At 46.6% G+C, this 20,561-nt stretch overlaps 1 protein-coding gene across 1 annotated transcript in view; it reads right to left on the bottom strand.

The window, feature by feature from the left end:
• The window catches only part of COL13A1 (collagen type XIII alpha 1 chain), a 97,319-nt gene that overhangs the window by 8,058 nt on the left and 68,700 nt on the right, over positions 1–20,561 (bottom strand). The window contains exons 30-42 of the mRNA XM_075717969.1: positions 18,747–18,800; positions 18,189–18,233; positions 17,683–17,835; positions 16,753–16,851; positions 16,071–16,124; positions 15,207–15,248; positions 14,669–14,695; positions 12,701–12,781; positions 9,700–9,735; positions 7,119–7,172; positions 6,775–6,828; positions 6,141–6,176; positions 1,831–1,917 (exon numbers count right to left, since the gene is read on the bottom strand). Of these exons, the coding sequence (XP_075574084.1) occupies positions 1,831–1,917; positions 6,141–6,176; positions 6,775–6,828; positions 7,119–7,172; positions 9,700–9,735; positions 12,701–12,781; positions 14,669–14,695; positions 15,207–15,248; positions 16,071–16,124; positions 16,753–16,851; positions 17,683–17,835; positions 18,189–18,233; positions 18,747–18,800 (822 nt within the window). The remainder of the gene's footprint in view (positions 1–1,830; positions 1,918–6,140; positions 6,177–6,774; positions 6,829–7,118; positions 7,173–9,699; positions 9,736–12,700; positions 12,782–14,668; positions 14,696–15,206; positions 15,249–16,070; positions 16,125–16,752; positions 16,852–17,682; positions 17,836–18,188; positions 18,234–18,746; positions 18,801–20,561) is intronic.

Raw genomic sequence — 20,561 nt, 5'->3', positions numbered from 1 at the left:
CATCTCCAGAAAATCTCAGAGTAAATTAATAGATGGGTGATGTTTAATGGGCTACTTAGAAATCAGTTGAGGTTAAGCATTCCTGACCTTTGTCAGGACCTGTAGGACATTTGTCCTACAGTAGTTGGGTTAGATGAGGCCATAAATACAATTATCATCCTTTAATATTTGAATAAGATCAATATTGGGAAACAGGCAATTCAAAAGTCAAGTTTCTTGGATGCTGTGGGTGCCATTTAGGATTTCTGGGGAGAGTCACAAATAGGAATTGCCTGGCAGGAATCGAGGGATTATATGTTTCGCATGGGCTTGCTAACAGGATAACTATCATTTTCAGTCATCTTAATGTTTAGGGTGACTAAGGTAATACCGAGCAATATTAGGCTGTGCTAGCCACATATAAGCACTTAAAAATAGAGTTAGTGAAGGACATGGAGCATTGCAGCTCCTTGCTAGAAAGCCAAGCCAGTGCAGAGGCAGGTCTTCATACATTAGCCTACTGAAAGCTCTCAAAGCGAAGGCAAAGGAAGAATTGAAGCAGTTGTAAATAAATTTGCGTTCCCACTACATTTTTCCTCATGCTGCAAAGTCATGCTGGCAGCAGCTGTGAATCATAGCATGAAGGCAAGGGCCCGTTTCTGACAACAGCAGCGTGAGGGAAGGTAGGGTGGAGATAGGTAAGGAAGGAATTGCCGGGTGTTTCTAGGGCATGCAGCTATACGGAGGTATCAGAAAATAACTACCAAGACAGAAAAAGCAAACGAGCATGCAGGAAAGGGAAGGTACGCCATACCAATGGGCATGGGGCATCCAGGCCGTCCAGCCCAGGTAACCCCGGCTCACCCTTCTCGCCTTTAAAACCTCGGAGACCCTGTTTATGAAATCAACCACTATCGTTATTTCAGTTAATGCCAGTCACCTCCATGTCATGGGAGGAGAGGCCGAGTCCCCCACTGGGACTGTCGCAGGGCACTCTGCTGCATACCCAGAATGTTTTTAGTTTTAGTTTTGTCTGCCTAATCAGTCATATCAGTTTCCTTTCTGTTTTTCCTCAATCTACGAGTCAGGAGATACTTCTCCGAGTTAAATCTGAGAGGGTGGGAATGGTGTTTCCTCCCTTTTGAAATCATTTATTGTTCCTACCCTCACTAGGAAACCCAGCAGCTGAATTTCTAGATGCATGATCCACAAGTACTCCTGGGATTTATGGCAGCACTACAGATTTTTGGCAGTGTTTGCTACAGCGTATGAGTTTAGATAAAAACGTATACTTATTGCTATATTTATTCATTTGTCTAGATTTATAGACAATATATTTTGACAGAAACATATCCCATTTAAAATAACTGAGATTTGTTTTCCCTCTGGGTAATGCAGCTCGAGTGCCCTGTGTCGCTCTCGGGCGAACACATCAGCTGGCTGTTATTCCAAGGCAAGAAAAACAGCATTCAGGTTTTGCCATTACATAGACACGATGACACTAAACATTTCCAGAGAAGAGCCATAACTAGCAGCAAAGGAGACGCGGGGCTCTGTCCGCAAAGGAGAAAGCCCCGGGCTCCCAGCACATGGGACACCCCCATGGACCCCAAACCTTTGTGAGCTCTGGAAGAGGAAGGAAAATAACCATGGTCACTCAACAGCCTGATTGCTCAAAGGATCGGTGGTTCCCCACTGAAGAAAGCCGCTTTGCCGTCGACTGCAGTGGGAACCAGGCTGGGCCTTACCCGAGTGTTGTAGTTTTGCAAGACCATTATTTACGTTATGATTTCCTTCTTTCTTCCCCATCAACAAATCTTAAAACAATACATTTGATGAAACAGAACATACCAACGGACAGGGTGCATCTAATCCAGGCGCTCCTTGGTCTCCCTTATCCCCTTTAGACCCTCTAGAGCCTTTCTTGCCCCTCTCCCCCTGTAAATAATAGTTTAGTCCAAGAAAAAAACAGAATACACAAAAAAGCTTTAGGATCATCCATTTCAAACAAATGTCAGCGATAGTTTAAAAAAAGGATAAACATTAAGGAAACATTTTCAAAGAAGAGAAATCTCCCTTTGAGATATTAAGTGAAAAACAACGTATGGAGCTACTAAGCGTTAACTTAGCTGCATAAACACATTGGCCGTGGGTAAAATCCCACGCTGATAGGCTGTCAGGGCTCTGCTTCAAAGGGATTACAAAGCGCCTCTGAACTTTACGGACAGGCTTGTAGTCAGCCAGCGGAGCGCTACTCCTCCTCCGTCAGTACATCATTAGGACACTTCTCCTGGCTTCCTACACATCCAGTGGTGGTGAGAGAGGCACCTTCTGAGAACTGGCTGACCCTAGGCTCCCAAAATGGGAGAACACTCCTCTGGCCGGCAGCGTGCCACCTCGTCTCAATCTCCAGCTGGCTGGGAGGGTCCCTCCTCTGCTGGAGGAGCTCCGGGGTGGCACCTGGATGCCCGGTGCCTCGGACGGCAAGACCCACAGCAGACCCCCAGCAGGCTCTCCTGCTGTGGTAGGAAGGCACTGCTGGCCCAGACTCCCTGCACTGATTGCCCTTTTCTTACTACTCTGAATTCTCGTTCTTAAAAGACATTCTCACGCACGGGAATGCTTTTAGAAGCTTTCTCTCAAGCTGTTTAATGAACACTATGTTTGCCACCAGGGGTTGCTAGATTTTCCTTAAAAGCTGGGAGTGGGGTTTTTTTTTTTGTTTTTGCACAGAGGGGTTTGGTGGTTTTGCGGAGTCTTTTTTTGTTTGTTTTTTAAGATGTAAAATTACTTCCATATCGCAGAGCAGCAAAGCTTTAACTTGAACAAGCGTGCTTGCTTGCCCAAGTGGGCGGTGGTTTGCCCACTGGGCTGAGTCAACGTTGCTAAACAGAGAAGAGCCAGAGAGTGAAGGAAGCACTCAGCCCCAACAGCCTGGCTGTCCTTTGGGATGCTCCGAGTAGTGCTCCCCCAGGAAAACCTATTAGACAAGGGACTAGTCCTAAGCAGCACAGCCACAGGGCAGCAGCTGGTCCTGGCCCTCTTATTTAGCAGCACAGAGATACCCCAGGAAGGTGCAATTCCGACAGTGGTTTGATATTACAATTTCTCCGCAGGCTCCAGGTTGAGTTACACTAGAGACAGGGCAGGGGGGGAAACAAATTTTAAAAAATTCATAATGGAAGAGGAGGCTTGCTCTCTTGTGGAGGGGCAGCATTAGGTCAATGAAAGCCAGCCACAAAAGGGGCTGAGGGAACACCCAGATGCCCTGTTGCCCCTCCTCACCAAGGGAGGATACATCCCACCCCCAGCAGGTCGACCAAGGGAAGGTATAGCGTGGGTATTTGCCAGTTAGGTCTATACCAAATCTTTCTGTATAACAGAGGAAATTCTCAAAGCTGCTGAGCATAAAACAGGGGAAGGGGCTGCTGCACAGGGAATTGAATTTAGGGTCCTTGTGGGGAGGGTTAAAGGAATTAAGGGATAAAATCAGACAGCACAGGTTGCTGTTTCTTCTTAAAAAAAAAAAAAAAAAAGTGTTAAACCCAAAGCTGGCAAGAGAAATGGATGGGAGAGGAGAGGCAATGAGGAGAAGTCACCCAAAACCAAGCACTGGAACAGAGAGGATAATCCAGGAAAATGCGGCATGGGTTGCTCTGGAGGAAGGAGGAAGGAACCAGGAAGAAAGGCAGAAGAGGAGGAAGGGATAAAGGGGACAAAGGTGGACCTGTAGGAGCGAGGAAGACGCACATACACACAAGAGAAAAAAACCACAGGGATTAAAATAACAGTGAAGATATCAGCTTGGAAGCACAAGTTCAGGGTTTACACTTTTTCAGCTGGGTTACTCGAAAGGCCATCTGTTCCCACTGCTACCTAGAGCCACGATGCCCTCTCCGCCTGTCCCCGGGCGCAGCTATGCTCTACTCCCACGCTGAACAAAGGGCAGCGGGAATGTTTCTGGGATTTAAAAAGCTCTACTCTGCCTAAAGTAACAGAGAGGATTTGGGCAAACTATCTGGGAGCTTAACAAAGCGGATCCTCATTTTTAATGTGCTCAGCACTGAAAATCTTCACATTAAACTGCCATGCATACTGCTGCTGTCTAAAGGAGAGAGAGGCATTTCAAATAAACGCATCTCCCACTTCCAAAGAGGCCGGTGTTGTATCCCAGCCCCCTGTGGAACAGGTTGGAAGTGGAGTGTTGCCTTCTCTTTTTCACTTCACAGCTTTCTTCTTGTTCCCTTTGAAGCCTCCTGGCTGAACTGCCATAGACAGAGGCTGTCCCGCGCTTCCGAGGAGGTTCTGACGCAGAAGCCATGTCCCCCGCCGTAGGGGAGACCGAGCGCTCAGCTGGGGATACAGGGCTGCATGGCCAATCCTGGGGAACCAGCACTGCGTCCAGTTCTGCCAGACGGTACTTGTAAGATGTCTAGAATGACTTCAAAAGGATGGAGGCATTCGGACAAAACAGCTGTATAAAGGGGCCTCACCAAAACCATGCTGTTTAACTCCTGTAAGTAGTAGTGACCTGTTCACAATTTTTGAAGAGGGGCGGGAGCGAGGGGAAGCCCCTGTACAAAGGCTCTGTGGGAAAAGGGGTATTTTCTAGGGTCCCACCTGCAAACATATTGCACTTGCCCATTTACAGCCTTGAGTTTCTTACACTTTTTCATTTCAAAATATTTGTTGCAGTGAGGCAAAATGCATGCGCGCTTCAAGGGGCCAGCAAAACTTCCCACTCCTGCTTTCCAACTCATCCTCTACAAGGAAGCGCAGTTTCTCCCAGTTTTCATTTGCTTTTATGTGAAAGCTCAGGGAAATCCCAACAGCCTCCCTACAGCCAGTGAGAGACCTTTCTTTTAAATAAAATACCCGGTTTACAAACCAACTGAAAAAGTCTAGGAATTCTGTTAAGGTTACTTTTTGTTTAGAAGCCACACAAGCAAAACAAAATGCATCTTAATGAAGGGGAAGTTAAGAAGCAAAGCCAGAAATGCAATGATTAAAAAAGGGGAGAACTTTGGAGCTCCCATGAAACTTGGACCTTTCTCCCCTAGTTTAAGATGCCAGTTGGCTACTGCTTTCCAAAACTGCCCACTTTGTGCAGAGTAAGGTCAGAAATACATTGCAGATATAGGACAGAGAACACTCACTACGTATAAAAAGCAAATTCATATAATGAAATCACCACACGGGCACATGCACTGTAAAACTTTACATTTTCAGATAAACTTGGGTGATACCAGAGTCTTATGAAGAGGTGTATGTGTGAGTACATGCATAAAGACATACACGTGTACTATATCAAACTGCTTGACATATTTATACAACTGTAATCTTACAAAGACTCTGATCCAGAAGTCATTTGTATTTCTAAATATAAATTATATTCAACTATAGCTCTCAACTGTTTTTATCAAAAAGATTCAGAGCCTTAACAGGCAAGAAATTCCTTATGTTGTAGAAAAGCTGGTGAAAAAGCAAGGAGCTTCTCAACATACACTTTTTAGTAGTGTTTATCTTTCTATAACACAGGTGGTATGACAAAAAAGCAGCCATTCACATTACTGGTTTTTGATCCAACTCTTCACCATCACATCCATTCAGGACAATGCCTGAGGAGACTTCATGTCTGATTCTTTAAGGTAGGCAAATTTAATTTATCTTTTCCAAATTTCCATCTTCCAAATTCCCTGGAGGATCGTTTGCTAGAGGGCAACCTTCTTTTTCATGCTTCAGGGGGAATTTAAAAGTAATGTAATAAGATTTGCTGGCTCCACCTCAGTTAATTCTCATGGGAATCCCTACACACATCAGTAAATAGATAAGGAGGATTTGGGGATTTCCTAAAGCATGCCACGTTGGCCTAACTCTACTACACATGAAGTCCCGTGCTTCAGTGAGAACAGAGCTATGACAACAACGAACATATTAGAAAATCCCTCCTACAGCTTTCAGATAGACATACCACAAGGTCCCAGGTGATTATACAAACTGCAGGTATCACCTTCTAAAATACAAGTCTGTGAAGTTACTCATATGAAGGTCTAGCAGACAGAATTACATGCTGGCTACCTGAGGCTGCTCAGGAGTTAACCGGTCTATCACTGTGTGGAGATGTTAGTAATTAAATACGAAAAGTTTGCCTGGTAACTTACCCGGATTCCTTTGTCACCAGGTAGACCTTGTAAACCCTGAAATACAGCAACACAGAAAGAAGTATTTTATAACAAGTAGGTCCCATTGTATTCCTGCTTAAAAAGAAGAACGTGTGCCCACAAGTGTCTTTTTTTCCATTTGTACCAATTGCTCTGTGGTTAAAAAAACCAAAACTTTTCCAGCAGACAACCTCCTCTTCACCTCTGCTACTACTCTAAGGGTTCTTCAGATAAAAACTGAACTAGTTTAGAGAATGCAGTCCCTGAAAAGAGCAGCAAACCTCCTTTTTTTGCATTAAACAATGAAGCAGCTCCATGATTACATAAAACTAGAGTTCCAACACTGAGCCCATTTTGCAAAAAGTAATCCCAAACAGCTTCTTTTGGTAGTTTAAGGACTGAAGTGAATTAACTGTTCCCCTTCAGCTTCACACACCTCATTCTGAATCATTGCTCTGAAGCTACTGAGCTCTTTCTGTTGCTCCCATAGCGTACACAAGCTTGTAACTTTAGTTCTTTAACACTTAACCTAGCTGCAATTGCAAATGCTGTATTACAGCAGCATCTTAAACTATCAACCACAGCAAGAAAACAGGCACTGCGGATAACACATCCCTAGTACTCCCATACTTACAGGAAGCCCTGCTGGCCCCATTGGTCCTACAACTCCAGGATCTCCTTTGCTGCCCTGAAACGGAGACAAAAGAGTAGAAATTGTTACACTCCTATTCAGTACAAACAGGCAGCACAGCAGTGGCTACAGCAGCACTATAGAAGAAAAGTAAAGGACGCATTTCAAAGCACCTAAAAACCCCAAGGATGAGATACTCAAAAATCAAAGAGGCCCAGCTGAGGGTCTTCTATGCACAAGGAGAGAGCAGTTCCAGCTCTAGAAAAACATAGAGCCTCTCTATCTCAGGGAGCAGTGGTATCTTCAAAGACGTTACAGAGCATTGGTCAGTTCTGAAGCAAACTCACCCTTTCTCCTTTTGGTCCTGCTGGTCCCGAAACCCCAATTGGTCCTGGAGTACCCTGTAGTTGTAGGAAGGAAAACACATCAGGACATTTTTATTCTAGGGCGTCATTAAAGCCAGGAGACACTGCTGCTCCTTTAGGAAAAAGCACAGCTGGGAAGGACAGTCTGGTGGTGGAAGGCATCTAGCACCACTACAGCTTTCAGTGTTGGTGGCAATGGATTTGAAGCAGCTGTTATAGACAATTTGAAGAACATGGGAACTGCTACATTAGATCACACCAGCATCATTTTACAGAGCCTTATTTTTAATTTTGAGGCTATCTATTGACAACTGTTACAGCAGCCATTTCTACCAGTTCCACAGGAAGGGATTTTTTTCTCTCTAGTTTATATCAGACAAGGCTGAAAGCTGTAGCAGAATAAAGGCCATTTAGAGATATGATAAGCAATTTTCTTTATTTCCTTATTTTCTCTTCCCCCCGTGGAGTCAGTTGAATTGAGCAAAAATGGAAGAGTTCAGTTACTTGGTGGCAGGCAGCCAGTCAGTCATGCAAGCTGAAAGACACCATGCTGCAGAGATGAATGCAGATGCATACATACACAGATGCAAACTAAGAGGCGTATCACTCAGTCCCAGTCCCTCTGTTCCCTTTTTGCCACTTATGTCACTCCACCAGGCTTTCAATCACGCTAACAGGGAAACCCAAGTCTTTTTGCTAACCCTTTGACGCAGGGGCCATCTCCCACTAGCGTACCAAACCCGCTTCCCACTGCTGCTGAGGAAAATTGGGAAATTAACCCAATCAAAGCTTATCTTTCATATGGGCAATACAGCAGTTGGGCAATAGTCCTTCTGGCTAAGAAAAAGATTCAAGCACTTTCAACTCTGTATAAACTCCTTGAACTTGTAGAGTATTCCCTGCTGGAGGGTCTCTTACAACTCTCCCAGACTACATTCTGCAGTCTAGATAAAGTATAGACTTCAAATCTGGAGTGTGTAGTGCACCCACCCACATACATAGTTTAGGTAGGCATTCACCTTCCTAACCCCTACATCACACACTTTTAGATCAGCAAGAACTTTGCTAACCATGCAGGTATTGAGCTACAATTCCTTCGCGGAGCCTCAATAAGCAGATACTGTTGAGGCCCGTTACCTGCCTTCTGGGAAGAACAAAGGAGGAGGTTTCTGAAACAGGGGAGTCTTTTTCTAACAGCCTTAAGGAAAAGGGTCTTGCACTTTTTAATGTGAGCTTGCAACACTTAGTCACTAAAGTAACCCCTCCGATGTGAGCAGGTTGACTCATATGGATCAGGAGAGCTTTCCAGACAAGATTAAGATCTGCAGAACATAAGTGGAGAAGTAATTCATGCAGCACACAACTCCAACGCAGTGAAGGAAGTGAGGAAACTCAGACTCTCCTTAGATCCATGCACAGGAGTTCACATCCTGGAAATCTTAATTGCCTGCACGTATGCATCATTTTAAGATCATTTAGTGCCATGAAATACACTGAGATCACACCTGTACATTTATAAAATGAAATCTACAATTTCCCCAAGCAAGTGAGTGTAATAGCTGCCATTCAGATTGTGTTCAGAAATTATAGAGCAACTGAATTATATCCAGTTATCCTTTTAAATAGCCAAATGGATTGTACATGGGTGATGCATGATTTCTCAAGAGGCATTAAAAATATTTGGTCCTTATTTAACAGCCGGTACCCAAGAATAGCAGAATGGTTTGCAGGACCAGGTTAGCATTACTCGTCTCCTTCTGAATTTGACAGACTGAGAGGCTTAGGCACAAGGAGTTTATCTCCTTCACATCTCACAGTGAGTTAGCAACAAGAGGTGGGCATCTTGCATCTTCCTGCTCCCCTGTTAGATGTTGCTACCTCTTGGATGTATATATTAGACTGGAACACAGCCCACCTCCCCCACCCCCAGGTGTCCAGGACTGGAGGAAGGCATGTTTAGAGCTGCTGAAGTTGCGTGGCATTCTGCTGCTGAGAGGTGAAGGGCTAGTTGTGCTTGCAGGAGGTCTTTTAGATGCAACTTCTCGTGGCAAGATGCTTACCAGGCTATGGAGAGATACCTGTAAGCATACCTACAACCCATGGCAATCCAGCCTTAAGTGCCACTTGTGGAAACAACGCACAAAGCTTTTTGCTCACACGACAAAACACACTGGCATTATTATGCCTAAGACAAAACTGAAGAGCTACCGTTGTGAAAAGGTGGCAAGCAAAGCTACCATGGAGAATGACAGGATGGAGACCCTTCACAATAAAGAGGAAAGGAGAACAGAGCATCATGGAACCATGCAGAGGTTTCATTCATCTTGTTATTGCGATAAAGTGGAACAGATAGGCTGTGATCCCAGGATCCAGACAGACTTGTAGCGTCAAAAAAAGACAAGCATGTGACATCGCTTCTCAGTCTAAGTTTAACCCCCCCTCCCAAGCCTGCTTTGGAGAAAAGAAGGTTATTCCTGGTGTAAACAAGACTCTGGTGGAAGAGACGAGACAAATCACGATACTGGGGAGGAGGAACGTAGGGTAATGGAGAAATGGAACTCACCGGTGGTCCAGGCCTGCCGTCTAAACCTGAAGCACCCTGAACAGACGGGGGAGGGTTAACAAAAACAAGGCAAGAGGAGAGGGGAGGAGGGTGAGGGGGAAAGGAGAGGGGAGGGGAGAGGTGAGTGAAGCAGTGACTTGAGACAAACATATGCTTGCAATAAACAAAAATTAAGATCTCAAGGACAGGTGATGGTACTTACAAGCAAACCAACAAAAACATAGAAACACTGAATACATATAATGTTGACCTGCACCTTTCAGATCCCCTTAGGAATGCAAACTTCCCTCTCTCAGGGCCACCAAGAAAACCCCTGAGGAGGAAGCTGTTCCGTGACTGGTGATAAAAAGGACAATGCGACAGCGGAGTTGAAACCTGCGTTGCCTTTGTGGCAGGCTGGGTAACACAGACGAGACACAAGGCTCAGGGGCTCAGAGGCCTGTGGTCATGGAGGCATTTGCAAGCAGTGTGGAGCCATCGGCTGTTCAAGTTCCTACCAAGAAACCCAGGTCCTGTAGGTACGCACTTAGTCAGCTGCAGGCTTGCTCCACTCTACGTCTCTTGGCCAGAGGAAGAGGCGAGGAGCCAGTTGTCTGGAGGTTTATGAAACAGGTGGCTCATCTACCTGCGTCACCAGTGCAGACTTACACCAGACTGAGATGAGTGGCACTTCTCTGTCTGCTTGGCTCTAGCCCTGAACTTCCTCATCCATAAGATCTAACAGTGGTTCTGCCCAAGGCCCATCTAGCCCAGCATCTCATCTCTGGCCAGGAGACAAAGCTTAGGTAGACTATAAGTACGAAATACTGAGTTTTCCTCTGCTTGAGTATGACAGATTCCTCAGCTTGCTGGCCATACAGAGAAGCCCAAGGCTACGGCAGACAATCAGTGCTGAAATGTGCTGAAAATTCTGGCACAATGTCAAGCCCTAACCCACACATGAAAAGGCAGCAGATCCAGCTCTGGGGTTTTTACAGAGTTTGTCTTTGAAATATTTCAGTACCTGTTTGGCACTTATTAATACAACTGCATTTAGTCTGACAGGCTGAAAACACTGGATCAGGCATGGAAAAGCTTATGAAGAGAGTTTGGTAGCTCTGAGGAGGGATACAAGATCCACAATATCTCTCTGATCTGACTAACAGCTCAGTAACCGTGCTTCCTAGTTGGCCAGCTAATGTGATAGAATCATAGAATAGAATCATAGAATCATTTAGGTTGGAAAAGACCTTTAAGATCATCCAGTCCAACCATTAACCTACACTACCAAGTCCACACTAAAACAATTAAGGGTAGACTAGACTAAACCATGTCCTAAAGTACCACATCTACCTGTTTTTTGAACACTTCCAGGGATGGGGACTCCACCACCTCTCTGGGCAGCCTGTTCCAATGCTTGACCACCCTTTCCGTGAAGACATTTTTCCTAATATCCAATCTAAACCTCCCCTGGTGCAGCTTGAGCCCATTTCCTCTCATCCTATCGCTTGTTACTTGGGAGAAGAGACCAACACCCACCTCACTACAACCTCCTGTCAGGTAGTTGTAGAGAGCAATAAGGTCTCCCCTCAGCCTCCTCTTCTCTAGGCTAAACAATCCCAGATTGATCCAAACACAAAACGATTTCCAAGAGGACACTTCTGAGCCAGTCTTCCCCTCCACAGCTCAGGAAGAGTGATGCGAAAAGCCAAGGGACCCTGGTTTCCCATGGGGCTCACTGCTGTAGAACCAGCTAGCACATTTCCTGCTACACTGATGAGCTTATCAGGATAATTGCTGGGGCATCTTCTGCTCAGACGCTCACAAGGACCTCCTTCCCTTGTCCTGATACCACACAGACTTGAGGGAATAACACAGAAAGCTTCCATTTGCATTTCTCGGGGCAAAATGGGGACTGGGTTTTTACTTCTCACTGCTTCACCAAGGCACAATCCTTTGCATCTGAGCCTTCCAAAAGCATCACTCTCTCCCCACTGGCTCTGCACGGAGCCACAGTGAATATACTCATGATGAGCAAACTCGAGTGCCTAGAGCTAGACAAGGTGCATCCAGGCCCTACGAGGTAACTGCTATGTAGCACAACTAAAAGAGAAAAACATTTTACAAACAAAGACACGCACATTTCAGCCAGAGTCAGGAACAAGGGATCTGGGTGATCAAACACAGGCCGACAAAGCCACACAGTACACAAGATGCGCTTTGAAGTGCTTGTTTCCAGGTGGTATGTTCAGCAAAGGGAGAGGGCGTGCTCTGCCACCAGCGCTTTTTACGAGGAGAGAACTGGGGGGCTGGCAGAGCAACTGGGTGGCACTGAGTTTCCACTAATTCATTATCAGCTGTCGGCTCAGACAGTGGGTGAAGAGGCTTTTAGCAGATGTGAGTTAAGAGCTTCACAAAGTCTTCAGGTTTGTATCTAAAGCTCCTGTTAACTTCTTTATAATTCTGCCGCAATTTCTCCTTGCTAAACTAAGCAGTGCGCTAACAGTAGTGTGACTGAGTTCACGTACAGCAGGGAACGTAGCAGGCTTCCGCCTCATCAGGGAAAGCACTGATCCCATTGCAGAAGTGGTAGGAAAGTACTGGCTAGGGAAGAAGCTGGATGCATTCAGAACCACCAAGCTTTTCTACAGAGCCTGGCCCAGGTGACAAACTGCTGGGAAGGTGTTTCCTTTTCCACGTCCCTTTGACTTCTGTTTCTGGTTTTGCCCCATTGCCCTGAAGTGCGAAGAACCCGCAGGAAAGTCTCTGCTTGTTTTTCCCAATCCTGCCAGAAGCAGGAAGAATTAAAGTGATCGCCGATCTATTTAACAGATCTAAAAGATGAAGGTTCTGTACAGAAATGAAGGCTTTAAGTTTAAAAAGCAAAAGCACAGTTATTTATAGATCATCTCTTTCTTTGACTTTAGATATCAAATCCCTGCGTGTGTCTCCTATTGAGGGATCTTCTTACACCTGATACAAGTTTGGCTCATAAAGTGTTGCTTGCTTCCTGGATACTTACGGGTAATCCCAGTGGCCCTCTGTCTCCTTTTTCACCCTGGGCACCCTTCTCTCCTTTCATTCCATCAATCCCCGCTTCCCCCTAAAGGAAGGATGGAGCAGAAAATAAACCCACCGTAACATCACTTATATAACGAACATTCCTCCCTTCAGAGAGCCCCGAAGCGGCAGAGAGAATTCAAGAGGCAGCGGAGCAATGCTTTGGGCCGAGAGTCAGCCCAATCTGAAGAAAACCAGTATCAGTCGAAGGACTTCTGTGTGAGGACCTGTGTTAAGTCAATGGCAGCAAGAGGAGATTCAGGCCCAGTGGGTAAAGACAGTCAAAGGGGAACTGAGCTCGCTTCTGTGTTGCTCTCCCTGCTATTGCAGGGAATGTTGGGCAAATATAAGGAACCAGAAGTTATCCGATAGGGTGGTTTTACATTTTAAGATGTGGATTCATTGGAAGTGAATGACAGGTGTCTATAAGCTTTGGGGGGGAAAAAAAAAATCGTACTGAAATATTTTTGGAATTACTTTTGTAAAGGCAAAGGCATCTATTTCAAAAGTTAGGAAAACACTTCATCGTCCCTTTTCCAATGGTATTTTTAAAATTCTGTATTATAAACTATAAAGCAGTATTAAAATATTCCTTTTTCATAAATTCAAAATGCAACCCAAAGCTTCCCCGCCCCGTTCATAAGGCATTTTAAAACACTATCTTGGTTGCATTTTGACACAGAAGTGTCAGAAGAACCAAGTTTGCACAGAAAGAGTAAGCCTGCTTGCCACGCTCTTCCACAGTTCTAGGACAGCACATTGCTGGCTCACTCTGCCAGCACTCCAGTTTCCGTACAGCCATGTGTCACTGCCCTACAACACTATTTGGCTCGAGCACATAGCTGGAAGAGTTACTTATTTCTGACATGTCTGCAAAGGGTATAAAATGCTCTTCCTCACCACTACTGAAAGCCTCATTACAAAAAGACTTATTACAAATTGCAGGGATGGAACAAAAACTTCCACATGCGGGACACCTCATTGCACCTGCTACTGAAGCCTACATGGATCCTCTGTTCAAGGAGAAACTGGTGCAATACTTCCTCTGCCAATAATCCAGTCTGTGCTGTGCGAGACTTCCACCTGCATTTGTTTGACCCATATTCCAATGACAACTGCACCTTATGGAAGTTTCCCAGACACTTGATAGCCACGACTAGTGAGTTACAGACAAGCAAGACAGATAACTGTATCTGTCCTTGTCATAGTAATGTCCATGTAACTGTACCTTGTCATAACAGGTATCTGTAATCAATACCTGGAGAAAAGATGAATCAGGATAAATATACCATCTCCTTTAGCACCCAAATAGCGCTGGTAACCAAATACTAAGCATAACCAGAAGAATTAAGAGACTTTCCACATTTTCCAATCTTTGCCAAGAATGTCAGAGGAAAAACACAGCTCTCCTTGAACACTTCCACTCAAATATTTTTTCATCTAGGTACTGTTTCACAATAAGCAAACCAATGGTGCAGGCTGAGCATAATCACATTTAGATGGAGGTTAGAAAGTTTCTAATCACCAAGAAGAGTGAAGTTCTTGAGTGGCTTCACAGCAGAATTTACAGGGTATAGAACCTGGCTAATTTTAAGCTAGAGCTCAGTTACTTAGGATTCTATGACAGGCTGTCCATCCTGCTGTACAGACTTTCACCCTGCAGACAAAGGTTTCAACTACGTTCTCATGGGAAGATTTCCAAGGGCCAGTGGCTTCCCAGTTATCTGGGTGAAAACTGGAGAAAATTACCAGTTTTCTGGGCCCTAAAATGAGAGCTGCTAACCAATTTCCTTCAACAAAATATTCAGATGTATTCGTCCTCTTACCAAGATGGTAAGTAACATTGGTAAGCTAGAAGGTTGTTACTGAAAAATTCTAGCACCTGGGACGGTGTAGTAAAATTTCAGGTTGTAAAGTTTTGGAGCCTTACCTTCGGTCCTGGGTGGCCCTGAAGACCCTGTATTCGGGACAAGAGATAAAATATGAGCAATGTTTACAGATGTGCTTTAAAAATCCAGGTATCCCTGTTCCGTGGGCAGCATAGGGCTTTTGCTTTCTGACACAATGTGGGCACAAATGCTTAGCCCAGAGGCCTCTTCATTTGTATAAAGGGCACTTCATGTACTGTTCTCCTCTGCTAATGAGGGGGGTCTCGCCAAGAACAACCTGGCAGCGGGCCAGGCTTGCTATTAAGACCATTTTTGCAGTTGATCCCTTTAATCCCATCCATCCCCTCTTGCCACTGTCTTCCCTTTCATCTCAGACTAACATAACCTTCTCTCTTTACCTACCCAGCCCATCGTAGCTCTGACCTACCCTGGAGGGTGGTTTTGGAAGCGATACTGAGTTCCCTTTTCAATGCTGCAGCGTTTCTGGCTGTTTTCTCTGCCCAGAATCCTCCCCAGCTACTTCCCGCTCTAGCCTCATTCCCAATGCCTTGCTCCTCGGGTGAATCACTCAAAACTTACTGGAGGTCCTGGTGGGCCTTGGGGTCCAGGGGGGCCAGATATCTAGAAAGCAATGCAAGAGAAGTCACTGTCATAATCTGCTGCTCTCGGAGGTGAAGGGGAACTGCTCAGAGGGAAGAAAGGGCACAGGGTGCAGCTGAGCTGTACTGGGCTTGGCATCCTGGAGTTCCCCTAAAGGACTGCGTTAGGAAGCGGCAGCAACCCAGGACAAAGCAGCTGAGAAGCAGCAGCAGGACTCTGGGGAGGGTTATGGAGCAGTTGCAGAGATTTAGGAGGAAGGAGAGCAGTAAATTTTTTGTTTCAGAAAAAGGTCCACTTCCACTACTCTACCACTGTTCCTGCAAGGAGGCACAAGGACAACAGCTAGCGGCTGTTTCAAAAGATAGGAGAGAAGGTGGCTGGCTCCACACACGCAGAAGTGTGTATAGATAGCCTGTGGGACTCCTTGCTGCAGGGCACTACTAAAGCTAGGAGTGAGCTTTGAGGGGAGAATGGACAAATTCGTGGACCCAAAAATCTATTGAAAAATATGTATATGTAGATACATGCAGGTAATTGTTCAGGGAATCCCTTCACCGCAAGTGCTGAAGAAAACATTTGTTATGCTTTACATGATCTGCTGTTCTTCCCTAGGCATTCATTATTGATTGCTTGTCGCGAGCTAGATTGTTCTTGTGTAAAGGAAAAGTAGGGCATCAGGAGCTAGAGGTGGCTGGCAATTCAGTCCCGCAAGACGAGGCTTGCTGTCCTCAGCGAGGGTGTGTCATAAGAGGGTGGGACGTGCTCGTTTCCAGCAGCACCACTGCCAAGTCATCCCTTCCCTACTGCCGAGGTTGCAGAAGGAAAATGAGAAAGGTGACCTACCGATTCTCCTGGATTTCCTTTGTCTCCACGCTCCCCAGGCTCGCCCTTCTCTCCCTGCACACAACAACAGACCCTGTCACCACCAGCTGCGCTCTGGAGTGCATCAGGAGCCATCTGTGAGTCACCCATACACCGAGAAGCAGCTGTTCCCCAAAGGAGGAGTAGGAACATAGCACGTATTTCACAAACAGCTCACCTGTGGCTCTCCTGCACCTCTCTTGCCAGAGGAGACACCCGACAAAGGCGGCGGCCTCCGGGAACGGTACCTCATGGCTGTGCAAGGGGAGTGCCACAGGACTTTGCCTTTCCCTAACAGTGGTCTGATGCTGCTCTGCTGCACTACAGCCTCTAAGGGAGGGAGCACAGCAAGTGGGCCGGCAACGGTGCCATGCTGCCAGCAAACCAGGCATCTGGGCTGACTTAGCCATGCAGGCTCTGCGGGCAGCTGCCCGAGCCAGCACCTCCAGATGGCAACAAGAGCAGATGCCCAGCTGGCCCCCTGCCTGCTGCTGGAGACCTGACCTGATGGACATTTGGTGACACCCAAACACCTAACTCTAAGGGGTAGGGGTCTGAGGCTCCCAAGATACTCGGCACTTTGGGAAAAGAACCCTTGTGTGTTGCTCTGTGTTGTTTTCTCTTTGCTAAGCAGGGAAGAGAAGCCTGTCTTTTTCGCTCTTACTGTCAATCCTGGAAGTCCAATGGGACCCGGCAATCCTGACGGTCCTGGCATCCCTTGGTCACCCCGTTCGCCTTTCTCTCCAGTGGGGCCATCAAGACCCTATGGATCAAGAAAGATTTGTGGATTTTTTGCAAGACTAATTCAGGCAGACATAAGAAACATCATTGCAAGGGCTAAGACTGGCTCTGGCCATCCCAAGAACACGTTGGAAACCCCAGACAACCATCAGATGCCCAGGGAAATGCAGGGCTTCACTAGTATTGAAACTGGACGTGCAAATGTCTGAACACCCTCCTGTCATTGTGGATGTGCCGGTCCCCAGAGCAGGGATGGGGGACTGCTTTCCTGCCTCCAAGTTCTGCTCACCATTATGCAGCTTGCTGGAGTCCGTGCTAGAAATCACTCCCCGATAGCTAGCTGTTGTGACAACAAGAGTTTTATCCTAGTAATCCTGTAGAGAGGCAGAAGCTCGTTGCATAAACCCCCTCTTGACTAGTGCTGGGGACACAGAAGTTATGACAGACTGAAGCTGGGAGACTGGGCGCTCCGCCCCAGTTAGTGGCAGGGATGTAAGGGGCTGCTCCATGCAGTTGCTCTCCGAGGAGGCCATGTGTGCTGGTACCTGAGCTGCTTTGCTCGCAGTCAGGCTTGCTTGCTTACAGCCGCCTTTCGGTTTAAGCAATATGCCAGGCAGCAAGCTGAGGAAGCGGCACAGTGCCCAGAGAGCAGGGCAGGCAGCTGGGGACAGCCACTCCAGCAAGGCGGACAACGCATCTGCCACGGAGCCAAGACCTCGCTTCTGTATTGGTACACTTCATTGGTGCCTCCAGCACCCACCTCTGAGGCGTTCCAAGATACCCGAGAAGTCCCAGGACCTTGCCACATAACCTGGATAGCCAGCGGTGCTCTGAGAGGCTTCGATTTACTCACCGGTGAGCCGGCTTGTCCTGGCTCTCCTTTATCGCCCTTTTCTCCTGTGACCCCAATATGGCCTGGCTCTCCCTTTATTCCAGGTGGTCCATCCTTTCCTGGCAGTCCATGAGGGCCAGGGGGGCCCATTTCTCCAGGCTTGCCGCGTGGTCCCTAGAAGAAATCCACACGATGCAAAGTGAAACATCTACAGACAAGAGTAAGGTTCCTGCTGCAGAGCAACTCCCTGGCCCGGAGCCTCTTTCGCTGCTCATCTTCTCACTCACAGTAACGCCATTTGAGGAGTCATGGGCAGGACAAAGTAGATTTGCCATGCCATCCCAGCCGCTCCTTATAAGTTAGGACTTTGATAAACCATTAACGCTCATTTTTGTGAAGCAAAATACTTTTTTCCCCCCTGTGGGAAAAGCAACTGTGCAATGTCAGTGACAGAGACGGAACATACTAACTCCAGACAAGGCCACTAGTGGAAGGAAAGAGCAATCCACACAGGCACCGTGTCTTACCTTTTCTCCATCATGACCTGGAGGACCTGGCAAGCCAATTTCACCCTGAAACACAAAATTGTTACTTTGGCAGTTTGAAAGCACCTATTCGGACTCCTCCTGCGTGGCACGGTGATGATGAAGGGTGGGCATTGCAGAAATAGCCTGCAGGGACTCTGGTAACTAACAGTCACAGAAAAAAAGCATGGAAACCCCTGTTGAAACAGTACATTGTGTGACTGCCTAAGAATTTCACCAGCCTTGTTTATCCTGACTGACAGTTCACGGCCCCAGTGCTGTAACACAGTCCCCAACCAACACAATCCCCGCACAGAGATCAGTTCCCATAAGCTGCTTCCTAAAGGGGAGGGCAAGTAGAAAGGATCCTTCATCTTTCAGATAAGGCATTATCATTGTGGGAAAAGAGATTTTTCAGGAGGAGTGGTAGAGGCCAGCAGGACAGTCTGATAGTGCTGGACAGGGAGGATAGGAGCATTGGGGAGGGTTGTGGGGATGGGATTCAGCCTGGACCGCTCCTGTGTTTCCCTTAGCTCTGCAAGTGCTGAGCGGAGCAAATACCTTCTGTCCTGGTGGCCCTGGAGGTCCAGCCACACCCGGAAGTCCTGGGGGTCCCTAGATAAAGAAAAACTCGTTTTCAGATTATCAACAAGGCTTTTATTTTCATGTTTTGAAACCAAACAGCTCTTCTGAGTTTAAGGGGAAATCACGGAGGATTTTTCCCAGGGACTCCTAAAATTGTGTTTGCTTGGGAAGCCAAGCAATAGAGAGTGCTGAGTGAGCAGTAGGCCAGTCCAAAGCAAGCTGTAGATAGAATCATAGAATCATTTAGGTTGGAAAGGACCTTTAAGATCATCAAGTCCAACCGTTAACCTAGCGCTGCCAAGTCCACCCCTAAACCACGTCCCTAAGCAGCACATCTACACGTCTTTTAGATACCTCCAGGGACGGGGACTCCACCACTTCCCTGGGCAGCCTGGTCCAATGCTTGACAACCCTTTTGGTGAAAAAATTTTTCCTAGTATCCAGTCTAAACCTCCCCTGATGCAACTTGAGGCCATTGCCTCTCATCCTATCGCTTGTTACTTGGGAGAAGAGACCACCACCCCCCTCACTACACCCTCCTTTCAGGTAGATGTAGAGAGCGATGAGGTCTCCCCTCAGCCTCCTCTTCTCCAGGCTGAACACCCCCAGTTCCCTCAGCCGCTCCCCACCAGCCCTGTGCTCCAGACCCTTCCCCAGCTCCGTTGCCCTTCTCTAGACACGCTCCAGCACCTCAATGTCTTTCTTGTACTGAGGGGCCCTCACTTTTATAAAGAAAATGTATTTCTTTACATTTTCATGGAAGAAAACAAAAGTTATCACAGCTATCTGCTCCTGAAACTGAGATGAGCTTAACAAGGTGTCATGGTTTAGCCCCAGCCCTTTAAAGACAGAGAGGTAAAGTGATTATTTTGAGCCAAAATAAGGTGAAAAGAATGGTTTATCAATTTTGCTTCTCAGGACAAGAAACCTGGTGAGGAAAAAAGATGAATTTTTAAAACGCAGTATGACAGGGCAGCACAAAATAGGAGTAAGCAGCATCACTTGCTAGGCCAAACTGCTCCCTAGGTCTCCTTAAAGTGGTAACTGCCAAGAGTGATCAGGAAATCTGCTCAAAATACTAGTGCCATTTAGCTCTGCTTAAGCTGTGCTTGGGATCTTAGTACAGTGTTTTCTATGATCTCTATTCTAAAAATATACTTTTATGGATAGGAAGGGAAATCCTCGTGTCCTGGTTTCAGCTGGGATAGAGTTAATTTTCTTCCTAGTAGCTGGCACAGTGCTGTGGTTCGGATTTAGGATGAGAAGAATGCTGATAACACACTGATGGTTTAGTTGTTGCTAAGTGCTGCTTATGCTGGTCAGGGACTTTTCGGCTTCCCATGCTCTGCCAGGGGCACAAGAAACTGGGAGGGGGCACAGCCAGGCCAGCTGACCCAACCTGCCCAAAGGGCTATTCCATACCATATGATGTCATTCCCAGTATAGAAACTGGGGGGGGGGGGGGGGGGGGGGGGTGGGGTTGGCTGGGGGGCAAGCCCTTTAAAGGGCTTGTAGTCACCGCTGGTGTAGATGATTGGTTTTGTACAGGACTGTTATGTCAAGCTATACTTACCAATGGTGAAAATATGTCCTCCCCTCCCATCACAGAAAGTGTCCACCACAGACTGCCCATCTAAGCTTTCTTGCAAGGCACCCAAGCCCTCCTTTTTCTCCACTTTGGTCAGCCCCCCTTGCTCTTCTCTGCCCCTTCTGAGCGCTCCCTGTTCTGAGCAGCATGTATTACCTCTTAACAGCAGAGAAATAAAGGGCCTGATTATAATTCAAGTGCCA

This window comes from Pelecanus crispus, chromosome 10, assembly GCF_030463565.1.
Source record: "Pelecanus crispus isolate bPelCri1 chromosome 10, bPelCri1.pri, whole genome shotgun sequence".
Lineage (NCBI taxonomy): Eukaryota > Metazoa > Chordata > Aves > Pelecaniformes > Pelecanidae > Pelecanus > Pelecanus crispus.
This window is presented reverse-complemented; position numbering and strand designations above follow the sequence as displayed.